General features: G+C 32.2%; 1 protein-coding gene across 1 annotated transcript; it reads left to right on the forward strand.

The window, feature by feature from the left end:
• The first annotated feature begins 12,241 nt into the window (after positions 1 to 12,241).
• Positions 12,242 to 13,948, forward strand: LOC107926637 (protein PHYTOCHROME KINASE SUBSTRATE 1). Its single transcript, XM_016857535.2, has one exon. The coding sequence runs from the start codon at positions 12,385 to 12,387 to the stop codon at positions 13,591 to 13,593; it is 1,209 nt and encodes a 402-aa protein (XP_016713024.1). The 5' UTR covers positions 12,242 to 12,384; the 3' UTR covers positions 13,594 to 13,948.
• Positions 13,949 to 20,465: the final 6,517 nt, after the last annotated feature.

Here is a 20,465-nt window from a genome sequence, read left to right on the forward strand (position 1 = left end):
TATTGTGCATCATATTTGAACTTATATAGAATTTGAGATTTGATCTCTATACTTTAAAAGTTCAAAAGTTTGTTACATCCTAACTGTTCAAAATGAGCAATAAGCTAACCAAAGTTGCAGACAAACCCTTTAGCAGAACCCCTTGCAAAAACTTTCAAGCCAACGATTGAGCGAGCCCCATTCATTAACTACCACACTAGGCTCTTGCCACATCTCATTTGAAGTCACACAGAGCAAATCGTAATGGCAGCCTACTTAGACCTATACCTTCAGGACACCAAACTCTGACTCACCAATCATAGCATGACACGTGGCACCTAGGGATAATGGATTAAGAGTATAGAAGGTTTGAAGTAACTAGGTAGCATAGAGATCCCCCAAATACCACAAAACCATATCCCCCAAATACTACAAAACCCAATTCGCTTTTCTTCTTCTTCTCCTTCATACTCTCTTCTCCAGCCATCATGTTTGATGGATCTCTACCTTGTACCAAACAAAGTGAATCGCACATCGTCACCACCTTACCTAAATTACCATTAAAATTTGTATGGTAAGCATGGACTCAATCTCATCATGATATCTTTTTGATGGAAAACCTAGAAACCAACATTTCTACCAATCAAGTCAATAAAAAGCAAAACCAAAATATTAATCAGACCCAACTAACCTAGAACTTTGGAACTTATTATAACAACCTTTACAATCAATTTGCTTTACCATATCCATACCAACAAATATACTGTGAAGCCTATCCCAGCTACTAGCCACTAGTATCCATACACAAGCCTAGGCTAGTAGAGATGATATGCATATTGCAAAAAACATGATAAGGTGGTACAACTGGGAAGTGCTAGCCATTACAATGGTGCTAGAAGTTGTGCCAAACATTAATTCGATAGAACCACTCCCAACATAGGTATTAAAGGGTGAAGCAGATGGAACTAGGGTAACAGGATCGAAGACGGTACAACCTCGCCTGCACTAAGAGTGGGATAGGAGGAAGGCCCTCTATACCAATGTTACTTCGGGAACAGGTAGACACCACCTTCCAGTAGACTCATTTTTGTTGCGAGCTATCCCCCTAAACACTGTAGAACTTCTTTGTTGGATCTGGTGCCTTAGTGTAATATTTTGTCTAAGTACACTTGTAACTTTTCGAATAGATTGATTAATAAAATTATTCATGAATTATATTAATACTTTGTATATTGTTCTCACATGGTTTTTGTATGCAAAGCAAAATAGAAGCAAATGTTGCTCACTGGTTTTCTAATGTTTAAGTAATATTAAGCAGTATTATGTGGTCGGATCATAATACAAAAACACAACTTATATTAGTAGATGAATCTACACATGTCCTTAGTCTAATTGGAAATGGGCAAACCAATTGAAAGACTAATATGTTTTCTATCAAATCCAATTGGGAAGATGCTTTGTCTTAGGTGTCGGAGTGGATGACTCTTAGAAAATAGAGACATAGATGTAACTGGCTGGACTGAAAGTACATCGGACATGAGCCAAGCATAATAGATCCAAAATCCATTTATGGACTTATTCACTTGCAACGTTCATAGTGTAGCATACCTAAATCTTAAGTGGATGACAGACTATGTATGTGTGACTTGTACACTTTAATGTAAGTAAAAGCCTGAGTTCAAATAGATAAGGAACCGAAAGCTGGTGCATTGGGTGTACGACTTCTGTAGTACATGGAGTCATTCACAAAAGTGGAATTCATAACCCAAAACATGATTAAATGATATCCTCTCATTAGCATTAAATGTTTGATGAAAAGTAAACATAGCCACGGGTCGTCTGTCTTTATGATGAATGACTTGATCACTATTTAGTAGTGATTGATTTTTAATGAAGGAAGATGTAATGGTTACCATGAGATAAAATAGGATCATATTGGGAGAACTGATATTATCCCAAAAAGATCAATGATACCTTATGAGGGTAACACACTTATGACAAGGTCATTGGACGAACTCTGAGTAGTTGCTTACGTAATGGTATGCCATTGGGGAGAGCTCAGTCACGATACTACAGTGGAGTGACTTTGTGACTAAATGAGTTTATTATTAATAGGCGAAAAGCTGGAACTTAATTACAAACCATTTGAGCCTCAACTACATATATCCAATCGGTCCCTCCGCTAACTCATTAAAACCATAAATGAATTGCAAAGTAGCCACCGGTCGTCCGTCTTTTTGATGAATGACTTGATCACTATTTAATAGTGATTGATTTTTAATGAAGAAAGATGTAATGGTTACCATAAGATAAAATAGTATCACATTGGGAGAACTGATATTATCCCAAAAAGATCAATGATACCTTATGAGGGTAACACACTTATGACAAAGTCATTAGATGAACTCTGAGTAGTTACTTTCGTAATGGTATGTCGTTGGGGAGAGTTCAGTCACGATACTACAGTGGAATTACTTTGTGACTAAATGTGTTTATTATTAATAGACGAAAAGCTGAAACTTAATTACAAACCATTTGAGCTTCAACTACATATATCCAATCGGTCCCTCCGCTAGCTCATTGAAACTATCAATGAATTGTAACGTAACCACGGGTCGTCCGTCTTTATGATGAATGACTTGATCACTATTTAATAGTGATTGATTTTTAATGAAGGAAGATGTAATGGTTACCATGAGATAAATAAGATCATATTGGGAGAACTGAAATTATCCCAAAAAGATCAATGATACCTTATGAGGGTAACACACTTATGACAAGGTCATTGGATGAACTCTGAGTAGTTTCTTTCGTAATGGTATGTCGTTGGGGAGAGTTCAGTCACGATACTACAGTGAAATGACTTTGTGACTAAATGAGTTTATTATTAATAGACGAAAAGCTGAAACTTAATTACAAACCATTTGAGCCTCAACTACATATATCCAATCGGTCCCTCCGCTAGCTCATTGAAACTATCAATGAATTGTAACGTAACCACGGGTCGTCCGTCTTTATGATGAATGACTTGATCACTATTTAATAGTGATTGATTTTTAATGAAGGAAGATGTAATGGTGACCATGAGATAAATAGGATCATATTGGGAGAACTGATATTATCCCAAAAAGATCAATGATACCTTATGAGGGTAACACACTTATGACAAAGTCATTGGACAAACTCTGAGTAGTTGCTTTCGTAATGGTATATCATTGGGGAGAGCTCAATCACGATACTACAGTGGAATGACTTTGTGACTAAATGAGTTTATTATTAATAGGCAAAAAGCTGGAACTTAATTACAAACCATTTGAGCCTCAACTACATATATCCAATCGGTCCCTCAACTAGCTCATTGAAACTAAAAATGAATTGTGTGTTTAAATCGAAATGAATAGGAAAAGAGAAATGAGAAACATTCAAGAATGATTATGGTTTTCTTCAAAAGGGAGAAATGAAATCATTTGGAAATGAGTGCAGGTTTCAAAAAATGGACATGGAAATGAAAATGGAAATGATCCATTTGCAATCCTATATGGATTACTTAAAAAATGATAGAAAGACTGAGTTTATGTTTTTTGGGCTATTTTGAAGCCCAAAAATAAAAATAAACCATTTGGCCATACTGAACATGTTGAGTTGTGAAATGTTTAGCATATTTTCTTGAAATTTTACCAAAGGCAAAATCAACAAAATTTTACCAAGGGTAAAATTGTCAAACTTTTGCTAGGGGTAAAATAGGGATGAAAAAATTATTTTATATATAAATATTAAAGTTTATTTTTGGAAATATAAAAACTGAATTGGGTTGGATCACATTACAGGGTACTAGGTCAAAAAGGCCCAATTACAGGTACTCGTAATTGGACCCGATGTGATAGAGGCCCAAAAACCCCTCATTAACATGAAGGGGGTGGCAACCCTAGTAGGAATACTAGGGTGTGCCATCCACCTTAGTCTTATTCTAAGTAGAATATTATTTTTCTATTTGAAATAAACCACTACAACTCAACAAAGGTTCTACCTTCTGTTCTTATAAATAAATGGCACCGGTAGAGCTATGAACACAACTTTAAGAGATTGTTATCTACCAAAAAATAGAGAGAATTTATTCTCAACTATTACATATATTTTTCTGAAATAACAATTCTACCGGTTTCTATTAAGAAGAGAGAATTTTCATTTTCAGCTCAAAAGGAGAGAAAACATTTTCTAGTTTTATGTTTCGATTCAATTGATTCAAGTCCACACTCGAAGTAGTTCGTGGTATGATAATAGCGAAGAAGAACATTTGGTTGAAAGTCAGGAATAACAAACGTCTGCTAAGCCAAAAACACAAGTACGAATTTAGTTAAGCTTTATTGCTATAAATATCACAAGCCGGATCGATTTTCAAAATTTTAATTTTCTGTTGTGCAAAAAAAAAACATTTTCAAATCAGAATTTTTCCAACACTCTTTTGATGCATCCTAACATTAATACTGTTGAGCAGTGCTTGCGCAACATCTATTTCGTCATCCACAGAAGAGTTAGCCATTATACTTACAAATAGAAAAGAGAGAGAGAGAAAAACTCGAAAAAGGCCAAACAATATTACAAGGCAAGGATTCACAAGGTGATCCCTCATGAATTTATTAAACCACTCCTGCTATCATGAACATGCATTTGCAAGGCCAACACATCTACAACTTTATCCAAATGAGGAATATTTAAAGAACCTTCTTCTTCATTTGAAGACAACTCTTTGACAAGTATCCCATGGCTTGCCATATCCTCACCTTTGAAAATTGCTCGTCTGGATTCAACAGCACCCTCCAAACCTCATTCACCAGTGAGAAGACATGTGCTAGTATCTTCAAAGTCATTAGCAAAAAAATGTTCTAACTATTCTAGACTCTCCACCAATGTTTAGCACCTCTCACAGATAGTTTCTAACTCCTCCAACTCCATACCTCGAGGTGTCTCTAGTGTCACCTACCCCTCACAACATCCTCACCATCTTCTACCTCGATCTCAGAGTACAAGTGTTCGCTATTTTTCTTCTTACTCCACCTACAATTGGGGAAAAACCCATACATCATCAAATATTACCAAGTTTAGGAGTGACACCTAGCAAAATCCGAACCTCTTTATCTTGTCCACCATATGGCCATGCCTCCATATGTTCCAGAATGTCTTGGGCTTCATTTCAAAACTCCCTAGCCAGGTCATTTTAATTAAAATCGTTACGGCTTACACTTATCAAGCAATGTGTAACACCCTATTGCTCGATTCGAACGTCAGGTTCGAGTAATAGAATACCGTATACGTTACCGAAGCAATTAACTTTGAAAACACTATACTTAAATTATTTATACATAAATTTAAACATTCCATGATACAACAATCATACACTAAACAAACATTTTGAGACTCACTCGAGCTTATGAAAGCTCAAATGCTAAACCAAACATGAAATATAATCAAATTGCAAAGTTTTCAATGTTTGAAAATGGGTATTGATACCCTTAATAAGTACCGGTACCATTTTTAGTTTTGATGTTTAGGAAAATTAATTTAAATTAAAAGGTAACGATACTAGGCTCATAGTACTGATATTTACATCTAGGTACTAGTATCGATATTTTGGTATCGATACCAATTTAAGGTTCGATGTTTTGCCAAAAATTAACAAAAATAACTATATCGATACCTTTGTTAAGTATCAGTACTCTAATATAAAGTATCGAGACTTTAGACTGATATCGATACCGTTTTTGGATTCTATTTCTTGAAAATTTGCTTGAAAAATGCTAAGTACCGATACCCTACCCAAGTATCGATACCTTATAGAAAATTCCTAGAATTTGCATTTGGTACCTATTTCATCCCAACCAAAATAAACCATACCCAAAAGTTACCTAAAACATAAGACTATATCTACATTTATACATGTTATCAACATCATCTTTCAATTTAGCACCAACATTATCATTCAATCTATCACCAACATCCCAATTTCAATTTATCAAAGGAACATAAATCAAACAATTATTACATTTTATCAGGTTTAAGTTCATACATATCCTTAAGTACCATTTCACATTCCTATGTACCTTCCAAGCATCACCTAACAAACTATTATCAAGTAAGTAGTAACCATTATTATCACATCTAACCATTATTATCATCTTTATAAAAACTTACATGATTTATCTGCAACCTAATCAATATCCAAGACATACTATGTTTAATCATCACTCCACATACTAGCCATTCCTACCCTTATAAGGACTTACATAAGACATGATCATTTAGCCAATTTACATTTTAACACACTCAAATCAAAAGATATAAGAGTTTAACATCAAACAACTTGATTTAACTTAGATAGATAAATGCCAAGTTATAAACAAAACCGGAAGTGTACAAGCATTATTGAGCCGGGTTCGAGTACTAGATGTTAAGAAGACCTCTTCATTATCCACCGATAATCTAAGTTACCTGTGCATGGATAAACAAATCGTTCGCTGAGTAAAACACTCCATGTAATCTATGATTCAAGACAAATAAATACACATATGCATCATGCACAATTTCAATACCCAAAAGATGTTAAACCATTGATTATGCATATATCGTCTTTATATACATAATGACACAAATACAACCATTGATTATGCATATAAGTTCACCAACATACCAACTTTTCTATAAGCTATTAAATTCATTTAAAGTATTAGATATAGCTACAATAAATTTTACATATTCTTCCTCTTTAACAAATATGAGCATACATACAAATCTCACTTTATACAATATCTCGAATCATTTCTGAGTCTATTGACTCCTAAATCCATAATCAGCCCCCAAGGCTTGTTTTCATTTCATTTAGCATACTGATTTTCATACATAGATCATATCATATGTCAATTAAGCATTTCTTTTATTTCTAACCCTATTAACCAACACAGACTCAGAATGGATACACAGATTCGTCACCTCGAGTTGCCCGACAACGATGACGCTTTAACGATACATAATACCATTTCAGATTGCCCGACGACAATGATTTTCTCAACTCGATCAGCTTGTTACCCCAGATTGCCTAACAAGGATGAATCATTAAATAATCTACCATCTTGGGTTGCCCAACAACAATAGCTATCAACAGTATTTTGACCTTATGACATGTCAATTATATCCGACTTGGCCTAAACAGTTAATAGGGCATTTCATGTCCAATTCCTTATATTCAATTCAGTTTACAAATCATAATTCTCAAATCAAAAAGCATATTATAAATCCATAACTTACATAACATAATTCCACACAAGTCCATACCAATTAGCAATTATCAAGTAAATTCCAAATTTTGTACTTTATTTGATTTAGTCTCTAACTCAGAAATCGATCTTATACATATCAAATTGGCCCAAGTAGTCCTCAATGACTTCCCTCAACAATGTATGATGTGAAATGGCATGAAAATGTAGTAATTAAATAGGCCCCAAATCATAGAAATACAAACCGTAAATTTCATGTTATTCGTCGTCGGCTTTAGATTTTCCTTTTCCTCTCGAGGAATCCTAATCGACGTTAGCTGTGGATTAACATAAATATATAACGCCATTAAAATTCAACCAAATCCACAAACAATTGTCATTTTTTGCAAGTTTTGTAATTTATTCAATTTAGTCCCTAAAATCGAGACTAACATAACTTTCAATCTAAAACTCCAAATTGAAAATATGATTTCACTTCTGTCTATTAGGGACCTCCTATTTCTTATTTCTACAACCAATTTTACTTTTTATTCAATTTAGTGTCTAAAGTATGAAACTATCTATTAACTTTACAATTTAGTTATTTTTCATCTTTAAGCTTAAAATCAATCAATTTAACACATAAAACTTCAAGCAATCAACAATGAAAACTTTCTAAAACTTTAACAGTTTTACAAATTGATACATGGGCTAGCTAAATTAAGCTCTCATGACCTCAAAAACATAAAAATTATAAGAAAAACATTAAATTGAACTAACCAATTGAAGCTTCAAAGTTTGAAACCCCTAAGGTCAAATGCTTCTTATCTAATTTTGGTAGTTCGACTACTTGAGGAAGAAAGGAGAAAATCCCTTCTCTTTCCTTCCACTATAAATTTTTATCATCTTTTTATTTTATGATTTTTATAATTTAATATACTTATAATCTTAATATTATTTTAACAAGTTTAATAACTCAACTGTCTGCTATTATTATAAAATAGTATATTTACCATTTTAGGTCTTGGTTTAATTGCTATATAAGTTATTAAGTCTTTGGCCAATTATTAATCTATAGTTATGAACCTTTACAATTTAGTCCTTGAGCCCTAATTGAACATAATTTCAGCCAAATTACCTATTCAAAATTTAATTCAATTACATAATAACTCTGTAAATATTTTTATTAAATATTTATAGACTCGGTTTATGAAAACGGGGTCCAAAATCGTATTTTTTGACACTACTAACTTTCGGATCGTTACATAATACATCCACATATTCTGAACCATGATCACCCTCAAACTATTTTATGCTGAAAGGATTCTTCAACTTGGGTTTGAACAGTCTTAAGTCAGTTGGAGGCAACTTCCACTTGGTAGGGAAGGTAAAATCCTCTACGAACTTGTGCTCAACCAAGATGTATTTCATCCAATTTAAACCCAAGTTGTTAGCTTTTCCTATGACCAAGTGCTTAAGCCCTCATCACCTTGGTGTTTGTTGAAGAACAACATCCCAGGGTGTATACTTTGATTTAGCGATGTCAAACAAAATAGGTTCTAAAATGCGCCTGGTTGCTGGATCTCAAATTACCCACCCACACATACCGTTCTCTCAACCCTCTACACTGTTGTCTTTTGACGCTTATCAACATTCAAACTACTCCATGCCTCACACCCCAATTTCCTCTCATTATTTTTGCTCAAGAAATTGAGAAAAAATAGTAAAAAAGAGAAAGAAAAAAGTGGAGTAACTTACAAAGCACTGTCTGCTACGAACTATGTAGAAAAGCAAAGACTTAGAAAAATAAAGAAACTATGGAAAATTTTCTAACTCCGGTGAAAAATAATAAAGTACTTTGAGTATATATACACCCCTTAAGCCAGAAGACGCTTCTAGAACCCAACAAGCACGACCTCCAATCACAAACCAAAGTTTTACACCTGGCGGCAGGCAATTTTGAAACTCAAAACAAGAGGAAATTATTAGCATCATTTTCTAATAATGCATTGTAACACACAACCATTAATGAGTGTCTTTAAATGCGCAAGGTTTCTTGAAATGCTGACTAGATGTGTCTTATACACACACAAGCTTGCTATTTCAAATTCTAAGTGTTTCATACTAATTGTAGATTCTTCACCAGCACTTCTCACTTTTCCTCCAAAATAAGGACATGATCACATCTCAAGGCCGACCACTATATAGCCTCCTTTTTGACGGGGGAAAGGGGGTAATTGTTATACCTTAACTGCCCAGACCAAGCAGTAAGCCCATGAATAGTGCAGACAAATCTCTCACAGAAACCCTCCAAGCCAACAACCAAGTGAGCCCCATTCATTAATCACCACACTAGGCTCCAATCAGAACGTCTCATTCGAAGTGACACAGAGCAAATCATGCCGCCAAACTACTAAACTTATATCATTAGACCACTTGGCCATTTGACTCTAACTTGCCAATGGTAGCATGGCACATGGTACCTAAGGATAAGGGACAAATGGTATATAAGGCTCGGAACAACTAGACAACAGAGAGATCTCCTAGAGACCACAATTATATACTATTTGAGGATAGCTTAATCAAAATTTTAAGTTGACAAATTTTAACAGAAAATACTTACAATTTTAATTGACTAGATTGAAATTTTAAATAAAAAAATAAAACTTAAATTTTAACTTTTTTATGTATATGAAGTAAAATTAAAATTTTATCAAATTACGGAAACTAACCATATATTTTATCCTTGATTTTAATTTAAAATTTTCCAGCAAAGTTGGATAACTTTAAAAGGGTGCCTAGTTTTTCGTTCTTCCTTTCTTCCATAATTTTAACCCTTTGGAGTTCATTTATTTATTTATGTGAACACCATTATAAAGAAATAAATGTTGTTGCCTTTAGAAAAGGATGATGATGGGGACGATGATAATGATATTTCTTCTACCATTTATAATATGCATTAAAAACTTGGAATCAACTTTTGAATTTAATCCAATATTAAAATTGTTTCTAAAATATTTTTTTTGCTTATTCTCAATAAGTTGGATGGTATAGACTTTAAAGTGCAATCATGTGCCCCTTGTGACCACACCTTAAAAGGTTCTTAATGTTAGAATTTGGCTGAATTATGTTTAGTTTTTTTGTTTGATATATATTTTTTTATTGATACTTAAACTATCATTTCTTTATTTAATTCATTTTTTGTAACAGTCATGTGGCGTTAATAAAAATATACCACATGACACTTACATTTATTTAAAATAAAATCATTGACTCATCGTTGACCTGTGTTGATTGACCATTGATCGGTGTTGATTAATCTTTGACCGACTTTGGTCGTCAATGGTGCTATTAGAATGCAACATGTCACCTTTTTTTAAATATTATATATAATATATTGTTTTAAAATGTAATTTTTTTTCTATAACATATAAATAATTCAGATTTTTTAAAAATATTTTAAAAATAAAAAAACTAAAATTATAAATACAAATTTTAAAAAATAAAAAATATATCAATATTGAAAAAATTATAAAAAATTAAAAAATATATTAACTTTAAAAAAATACAAAAAAATCTTTTTTTTTTCAAAAATATATATTCTAAAAGATTTGTTATAAAATTTATTTTTTTTCAAAATTCTAAAACTTCAAAATAACATATCTAAATTTTCAAAATAGACAAAGTTCATAAAAATATATATATATATAAAGTTTTAGAAATTAAGATGTATATATTTTTTAATTTTTAGAATTTAGAGTTTTTGAAAAAAAATATTTTTTGACAAATTTTCAATTTTTATATAATATTTAGATTTTTTAAATTTATTTTTATATATTTTAGATTTTATATTTTTAAAATTTTTTTGAATTATTCATATATTATATATGATTTTTTTATGTTTTTAAACCATATATTATATATAATATTTTTTAAAAAGGTAACGTGGCACGTTCTAGTAGCACCGCATGGACGATCAACGTAAGTCAATGGTCGGTCTACATCGTTCAACATTTGGTCAACAATAGTAAACTATTGATCAATGTCCACTCAATGGTATCAATATTTTTATTTTAAATAAACCTAAGTGCTATGTGACATATTATGGTTGGTTGAAAGTTGCCACATGACAGCCGATTTTTTTTTAATACCATTAAAAAAAAAGGGGCTAAACTAAGTAACATAATGATAATTTAAGTACTAATCTGGCAAAAAATTAGGTATCAAAGTGGAAAAACATGCATAATTTAAGGCCAAATTGAACATTAAGCCTTGTTTTAATCCTTTGTTTTCATTTTGCTTAATACTTATTTTGGTCCTTATATTATAATTAAATGATCACTTCAGTATATGAACCGTTTTTATTAATTTAGTCTCTGTACTTTCATCATTTTCCATTAGAAAAAATCACCTCATCCAATCAAGTATTACCACGTGTAAAAAACTTAAATTTTCTTTAAAAATAAAAAAGTTGCAAAAAGAAAATCCTAAAATTTTCAAAATTTTAGCATAAAAATTGGTAAAATTCTAAAATTTTCTAAAAACCTCAAACAAAATTATTAAATATTTTCATACTTATAATTTTTAAAAAAATATTTATCATAATTTTCAAAAATAGATTATAATTTTTTTAAAAATTTTTATAGCTTTCAAAGTTTTTTTAATGATTTTTTAATTTTCTGATATTTTAAAAAAATTTAACGGAAAATATAGATAAAGTAATGGGGATTACAGAAAAAAATACAAAGGTCAAACTAATAATTTTAAAAAATTAGTAAAGATACTAAAATGATAATTTAATTATAATATAAGTGCCAAAAGGGGTATTTAATTTTTTATTTATATTCAAAATTCCTATTTAATGTATATTAAAATGCCCATGAAAAGCATTGAACATATCTATAGAGTGAGAAGTAACATAATTGCACATTAATGATAATTCCCAAATCATGAAATTTAGGTGCAGAATGAAAATAACAAGTACACTAGTGAGAGAAGAGTGAATAATTGTGAATCAAAGCCCCAGGCAAAAATAGGGTCTGAATTTACACCTTTGAAAGTTGCAGTCCTACCCTACATCTACTCTTCATATATACAACTCTTCAATCCTGAACATGGAACATTATACAGTTTCCTGAGAATCTCAAAGGCTTCCATAATGGAAAGCGATAAGAGGAAAATTCCCCATCCTGCCATTGCTCCGAGTGCCGGAATCCGTACTACTCCTGCACGGTTAGACCGGAACAAGATGCTTGAAGAGGGTGAAACCAGTGTCTTTGGTGCAGAAAAATACTTCAGTATGAAACTGGATGATGATGATGATGAAGAGTCTTCGAATAAGCCTGTACCAAACCGGGGCGATCTGCATCGGATGATGACTCCGAGGCGATGGCCTGGAACTCCGAGTGCGAGTTCTGAAGCAAGTTGGAACAGTCAAAGTGTTTTGTTACGGAGTTCGATGAGGAACCGATCTGAAAACAGGTTAAAGAAGGTTGATGGGAGGAGTTTTTTCTCGAATCTTAGCTGCACCGGGTCTTGTTCGGATGGGAAATCTGTTTATGTCAATCAAAATGTTGATTATCATGGAAGGGTGGTTGAGAATAGAAAAGATGAAATTCAAATCAATCATAGGCCTAACAGTCTGGATCGACGGAGGCGGTATCAAGCGAAATTGCTCAACCAGAGTTTCGATCGGATGAGTGTTGGACCGAATCGAGAGGCATACTATTATAAACCGCCGGTTCTTAATCCGGGGCTTCAAAATGTGACAGTTAAAGCGCAACTTGATGATGATCCAAGAAAATCCCTTGAAGTTTTTGGTTCCACTGCCATTAAGAAAGGAGATATAGCCAAGAACCTTGAGAGGAAACTGTCTATGTTAAGTTGGGATGCCATTCCTAATGCCCCAACCATTTCATCAATAACTCGTAGCAGCCGGTTAGGTGATGATATCGAGAGCGATGCGAGTTCCGATCTGTTCGAGATCGATAACATATCAGGCAATGGTCAAGCTTTGTTTACAAGGCAAGTATCTGATGGCATGTCTAGTTGTATGACCCCATATGCACCAAGTGAGACCAGCATTGAATGGAGTGTCGTCACGGCCAGCGCAGCAGCTGATTGCTCGTTTATTTCAGATCGTGATGGGAAGAAATCATCGGAAAATATTAGAGTTCCGGCCGGTAGAGTGACGAAAGAAGCACAAAGAAGCCGGGCCGGTGGGATATTGGGGTGCAACAGTCACAAAGCAGTAATGGTTGCTGAAAATGCATATAGAAGTGATGAGAAAGCAAAGCCAACAAAGTTGCACCAGTTTCCAAAACCAGTCACCGCCATGCCCAGTATGGAAGATCTTGATTTCTCATGAACAAAACAAGATTTTTTTTTTCCATGAGAAATCTTAAAGGTGATAAGGATAAAGATGGCTGGAAGCTTTCCCATATGACATAAATTTTTCTTCTTTTTTTTTTTTTTCCATCTGTAATTTTCTCCAGAAATATTACATACAATCTTAAACTACTGATTTGGTCATCAACAATGGTCCACATAGTTTCGTTTCATTGAAATACAAAACAGCCCGGAAACATAAACGGACCACACTTGTCTGATCAATTATCTTCAATCATTAGTTAAAGGTTTATTATTGTTCTCTTGATTTTCAACTGGGGGGACATTCATGTTTTGTAGCTTCTTTTCTACTTTTAAGTGAAGCTTTCTTTTATGGTAGTTTTATGGTTGTTAATAGAGGATTAGCTCTTCTATAAGAAGTCTTCAACGTGATGCTGACATGGTCTTTCAACAATAAAAAGTATTGTTTTTTTGAAAGGGTTTTGCCTCTCCTTTCACGAAGAGTCGTGTATTATTCATGGGAGGAGACACCTTAACTATACGTGGACGTACGGATATTCATCAAAAGGCAATGTGAATGTCGAACATTTGGTGAGATTCAAGCTCTTAACTTATGGTATATAAATTACCTATTCAGGTATATAATACCACTTGAGCTCAACATGCTATCAGACAGCACGAGCCGAATCACAAGAAACAAAAATATATCTAAAGTTTCCTCCCCACACAGAATAATAAGCAATAGGCACATTAACCTCTTTAACCACTAATCTTATTACACTGATAGGGATATACTTTTTAAGACATCTCCATGTAAAATCTTTAAAATTTGGTAGGAATCGACTATTCTAAATACTCAATCAAGGTCCATCAACTCCAAGCGAAGTAGAGTTAGAGTACAAACCAGTGCCACATAAATTGATCTGAAAAAAATTCTTAAATATTGATGACTTCCCAATTATATAGGTCAGTTAATATATTAAGCCCCAAAAAAATCACGTCATTAACTTTGACGACACATTCTAATCAAAATTAAGTGTTGGATTGAGAATTGTAAATCATAAAATAGAAAGATTAAATTTATATAATAGCTACCTTTGAAAGTTGAGTAAAGTAGAAAAACTAATTATAGAATTTGACCAATTATAAACTGAGATGTTCCAATTTAAGACAATGCATTCTTTTAGTTTGCTTGTAGTTATTAGGACACAAAAGATGCATAGTCTTGTCCAAAGTTTTACTTGTTAATTTGACAGATAAATTGTTGAATATTCTCTAAATAAGTACACGACAGAATTTCACATTGAAAAAATAACATAGGCGGACATATGTCTTGAAGCTTTATTGTTGTACTTCTGAGACAATACATTTGTAACAGGGAGGGTAAAAGTATGTGAAGAGAGTTTGAAAAAATAAGTAAAATAGTTCTGTATTTTATGTCAAAAGAGTAAATTGATTATTTTGTTAAATATTTCATTTATTTTTATTGTTAAAAAATTAGTTCATACACATCAATATGAGATACACGTGTCATGTGTCACTATCTAGTTATTTCGCCTGTCACGCTAATTTTCAATAGTAAAAAAGATAAATTTTTTAACAAAAATGATCATCTTACTCATTGATCTAATATATAAGAATTAATTTACTTATTTTTTAAATAATAAAAATAAAATACCATTTGACTCTTAATATAATAGTTAAATAGGATAGCTGGAATTTAAAGTGAGCAAACAATTGGATGAAAAGGTGCCGTGTGTTAGAAAGTCATGGCATCAAGTTTCTCCTTCCTTATATATTTAAAGGAAAGCTTAAACTTTCAATGGTGATATAATTCAATGATGAAAGCTACAAAGACTGTTGCCCACAATGACATATTTAAGTGATGACATGTTATTTTATCAGAACCCTTCATTTGTTTTTGTCATATATTTCAACACAAATATAAAATAGAAATTAAAAAAAATGAATATACCCTTTTTAAATTAATAAGTGTTGAGAATAATGGTAATAAAGAAATGTCAATTTTAAACCTTAGAAATAATATTGTTGAAGGGAGTCCGTTATTAAGTCCAAATATATATATATTTACATTTGAAACATAAATTATATTTTAAATTTTTTTATTATTATATTAAAAACGATGAAATTAAGAGCCAATTTAAAATTTTTTAACTAATAATAAGTATAATATTATATTAGGTTCACAATCAGATTTCAATATTATACAATCTATGAACCTCATAGTGAGTTCTCTTGAATTTCTAGTATGCTAGGAAGAGTATTTTGGGAGAAGAAGTAAACATGGGATAATAGAATTTCCTATTTACTCAAAACTCCTATTAAATCACATACAATAGAATATTATAGAATTTAAATCAAAACATGAATATCTTCTTTTCAAACTAATTTCTTAATTAAAATTTATTAAATACTTATTAAAGTAAAGTAGATAAACAGGAGTTCAATATCTTATATAAACTCATTTGAGCATGGTCATATATTTCTAGTCTCAATCGATTAAGGGCTTAAAATATTGCTCGCATTATGTAGAAGGGATAAATCTTATCTTGATCACTCATATCCTGGTTGTCTCAATATATTATATATTTCATGAAATTTTTACAAACTAACAAAAAAAACATTTTCTTTTATGAGGCATAAAGTGATGAAGAGGTAATAGTACAACATAACATACAAACCAAAGGGAATTTGAAGATTAGTTAAACTACTTTGAACCTTATTGAGGGAAGGCTAACTTCTTAGAGAGATGTCTTTGAAGTGTTGTCCATAGAAGGTTAGCAAACCCTTTAACGAGTTGATATTATCTCCTATGAGGGTTTTGTCTTATGACTTCACCGAAAGCCTGATTTCTTGAAGAGGTGGGGAGTTCAACAGAGTGACAGTGCCTAGATAAGTGCTTGAGAAGGCGGATTGTAAATGTCTATATTACCATCTAAAAAGAAATCTCAACATTTGCACTTGGGTAGAATTTGAGTCCATGTCCTATAACATATATGACGCTTACGGGTAACTACACTACCACTTGGGCTAGCTATAGGGCATGTGTTTAAATTCCACCAAATTCACCTCTTTAGACACCCAACAAGGCATTCCTACTTAGTTGAATCCGCTGCCTCTTCACGCACCCAAACTCTCACAAAATTAAGAGACAAAATCCCTCGTCGACCACCAAAGATAATAAATATCGGTCCATTAATGGATTCATTAACTTCTTACAATAATGCTTTAAAAACTTCAACTAAAAAATTCGGACTTCCATAAACAAACATCAATATCTCCAAACTAAAGGAGGGAAAGTAGAGGTTGTCCATCACATCAAATATTCAAAGATAAACATTAAATCAGAATTATCTAAGAACTCCTAATAGATATTTACATCTATAAATTAAGCTACAAGTTGGCAGTGGATTGAGGCTAAAAATCAAAACAGTTGGCAATGGACCACTCGGAACAGGTGCCCTTATTTAACTACTAGGCTAAAATCCTAATTGTTACATATCCAAAAGATGCACATCAACTGATTTTTGAGCCTTTGAAATCAAGAACTCAGCACATTAAACATTAAAAAACAACAGAAAATGAGTTCAAGAAAGCACCTACTTTTCTTATTTATTTCCAACATCAGCATTAACCCAGAAAGCAAAAGGTATGTCGGCCAGACAAAACAAGTAATAGGCCGTAACATTGCCAAAGGAATGTCTTGCACCAAATTACAAATTGAAAGCCATAACAGGTTTAATATGAACCATAAGATAGAAAGCAAAAAAAACCGACCAAATTAATTCTACGTCTACCTGAAAAGGAAGCATAACTAATGGGAATTATTAGTGGTGGAGTTCGAAGTGTTCGACAAAAATGGGGACTACAAGGACAAACCATTTAAAACCATATGATTATTGTTTTTCCCCTTATTAACAATTTCAAATGTTTAAACTAGGATTTATTGAAAACAATAGTTCTGAAATATAGTGTGCAATTTTCAAAACATATTTTTATTTGAAAAATATTTATAGAATGTTGAAAAGAATTTAACACCCTTATTATCATTTAACTATGGGTTATTTTTATTTAAATATACCTAAGTCACAAAATTATTATTAAGTTTATGTTTTTGGTCACTTAACTTCAAAAAGCTATAAAATGGTCACTAAATTATTTGAAAGTTTTCATTTAAGTCACTAGACTGTTAAAGTCATTGTTGTATGACTTCCTCTGTTCGCATTGCCTGCACCAATTGAAAGCTTTCCATCCCCTCTATTCTACAGTTCAATTTTTTTTTATGAAATTGCTTTGAACGTTATGAATATGCAAGCTAAAATCCAAACAACTTTTTTTTTTGATTTTTGACACTGACTGTCATATAAACTTAGATCTAAAGTATGTTCTTCTACACGTTACAAATATGCAAACCAAAATCTAAAAAACATTTTTTCTACAATCTTCGTCACTAACCGTCAAATCAACTTGGATCTAATGTATGTTTTCTACTCATCGATGGGTATTGATACACCGTACTGATCATCCAATCGTCGCTTGTAGCTGGCTACCCAGACCCTTTAAAAAAATTAACAACCTAATAACTTTAATAAAAACTTTTAAACAGTTCAGTGACCATTTTGGAATTTTTGAAATTAAGTGACTCAAACATAAACTTACTAATAGTTTAGTGATATTGGGTGTAGTTTACCCTAAGAAATAAACACCAAAAAGGTTCATGTACTATTGGGTTAAAAGTAATTTAGTCCCTTTCAAAATAAAGAGGGCAATTTAATCCATATACTATTTAGAATGTGAGCAAATAAACACAATTGATAATTGTGTTAACTATTTTCATTAATAAACTATAGGATAAGGAGCAATTTAGTCTCTATCAAAATAAACAAGGAAACTTTATTGCTATACTATTCAAAATTGTGAAAATAAGGATGATTGAAGTGTTGGAATTCGATTGCAAGCCCGAAAAATAAAAATTAAAATAAACTTGCATCAAAAGTGTAGCTCAATAGAAGAATTAGAACATACAATATTATATTCCTCCAAGGATTAGTAGGACGTTCTTATCATGTCTAAGAACACGAAAACCAGTAGAAAAAATCTATACCTCTAACCAAGGGGTCAGTACCACCAATTAAAATTTTGTCCACTCCTGTATGAACATTGAGCTTGGTTGTTGAAAACATGCCGCTGTTTAAGCTTTAACCTGTAACGGTATTCCACACTAAGAATTGAGAAAATCTTTGTAAGGTCAAGATCCACTTTGTTAATGCTAGTTATATGATCATGTGCATTTACCTTTTTTAGTTCAGCGTCAAAAACGAAATATCAAAACTTGAAGAAAAAAATCGAGAGTTTCTTCTAAGCTATGAATTGATGTGCGAAAAAAGGGGAAAAGAACTCCTAAATTCTCAATGAAAAGGGAGGCATAAGTTATATATATAGGCTTAGGTTTTTAACCAACTTTTTATTAATTACACCTTTAATCCTTGGACATTATATAATTATTAAATTTATTTATTTTATTTTAATTCCCAAATTTTATTATCATGTGTGACCCATTAGGTTTCCAATTATGTTGATAATAAATATAATATAATTATATCATGAACCCCAATTATCAGAAGAGTCAAAATTAATTTTTTTGACAAATCCTTTCAGTGTTCAGTACTTATGTATATTTGATCGATCCATCATATACTTCTAAACCCTTTTGTGTTGATTTTACCCAACCAAAATCTGGTTTCTACCAAGCCTCATTTGCCTTGTTGTTAATCGACGATGCCTGACCGCCTCCCGACGTACCAATGTTAGGAGTGAGAAAACTGCAACTAAAGATATGAACTAAGACGGTGTTTGTAAGTATACAGGTCAGGTTGTAATATAGTTTGTTTACAACGAAACAATTAGTAAGTATTTTGAGGACCGTACCTTAGGGGTTGCAGTTTGGGAAAAATTGCAATTAAGCCAATTACCGAAAAAAACTACTAATCTACTCGAGTCACGAATTAGTAATGTTAATCTGGAAGCAAGATAATAATAATAAGAGTAACCAAATAAATTGAATTAAACCTAACTCTATTCCTAAGTTCATGTTTCGGCTTCTCCTATCCCTTGTTCAACTATGCGAGTTCCTTTAGCCTAGATGCAATTGTTTTACCTGATTAATTTATTGATGTAGGGTTCTAAATAGTTGATTACTAACTAACCTAGCAGGGCTTCTCGACCTTCTACTAACTTAACTAGTCGACAAGAACTACTCACCTCTCAATGACACAGTTCAAACAGGGGCAGGGTAAGGTTTTTACAGATAGGCAATATCAATTTTGAGTTAATTCCCGCCTATATGACTTTCTAGGATCGTCAAGCATATGGTTTTAAGTTATTCCTTCCCTAACCACTAATCTGTTAAGTGATGCTTGGTAGGCAATACGGATTTCGAGTTAATTTCTACCAAATGACTTCCTAGGGTCGTCAATCCTAGGGTTTAATTGCACTCAACTAGATCTAACCAATCCAAATTGAACTCTATCTATCAATCCATTAATTAGATTAGTATAATTGAAACATGCAAAATATGTATAAAGTATAAATTGATTCTAATATTTACACAAACGTTCAATTAACAATGTTAAAGAAAGAAATATAAATAATATAATAAAGGAAATAGATGCTCATGGATTTATCAATAAAAACGTGACTCTAAAACAATCCCTGCTCACAAAAGTCTCACTTCGGAAGAGGATCTTCCGATTACAAGAACATAAAATCAACTAATTAAAAAATAAGAACAAAATAAAAACCTAATAATCAATCCCCACAATGTGTTGTTTTAAGTGAGTACTTATAGATTACATGTATTATGACCTAACT

This window comes from Gossypium hirsutum, chromosome A07, assembly GCF_007990345.1.
Source record: "Gossypium hirsutum isolate 1008001.06 chromosome A07, Gossypium_hirsutum_v2.1, whole genome shotgun sequence".
Lineage (NCBI taxonomy): Eukaryota > Viridiplantae > Streptophyta > Magnoliopsida > Malvales > Malvaceae > Gossypium > Gossypium hirsutum.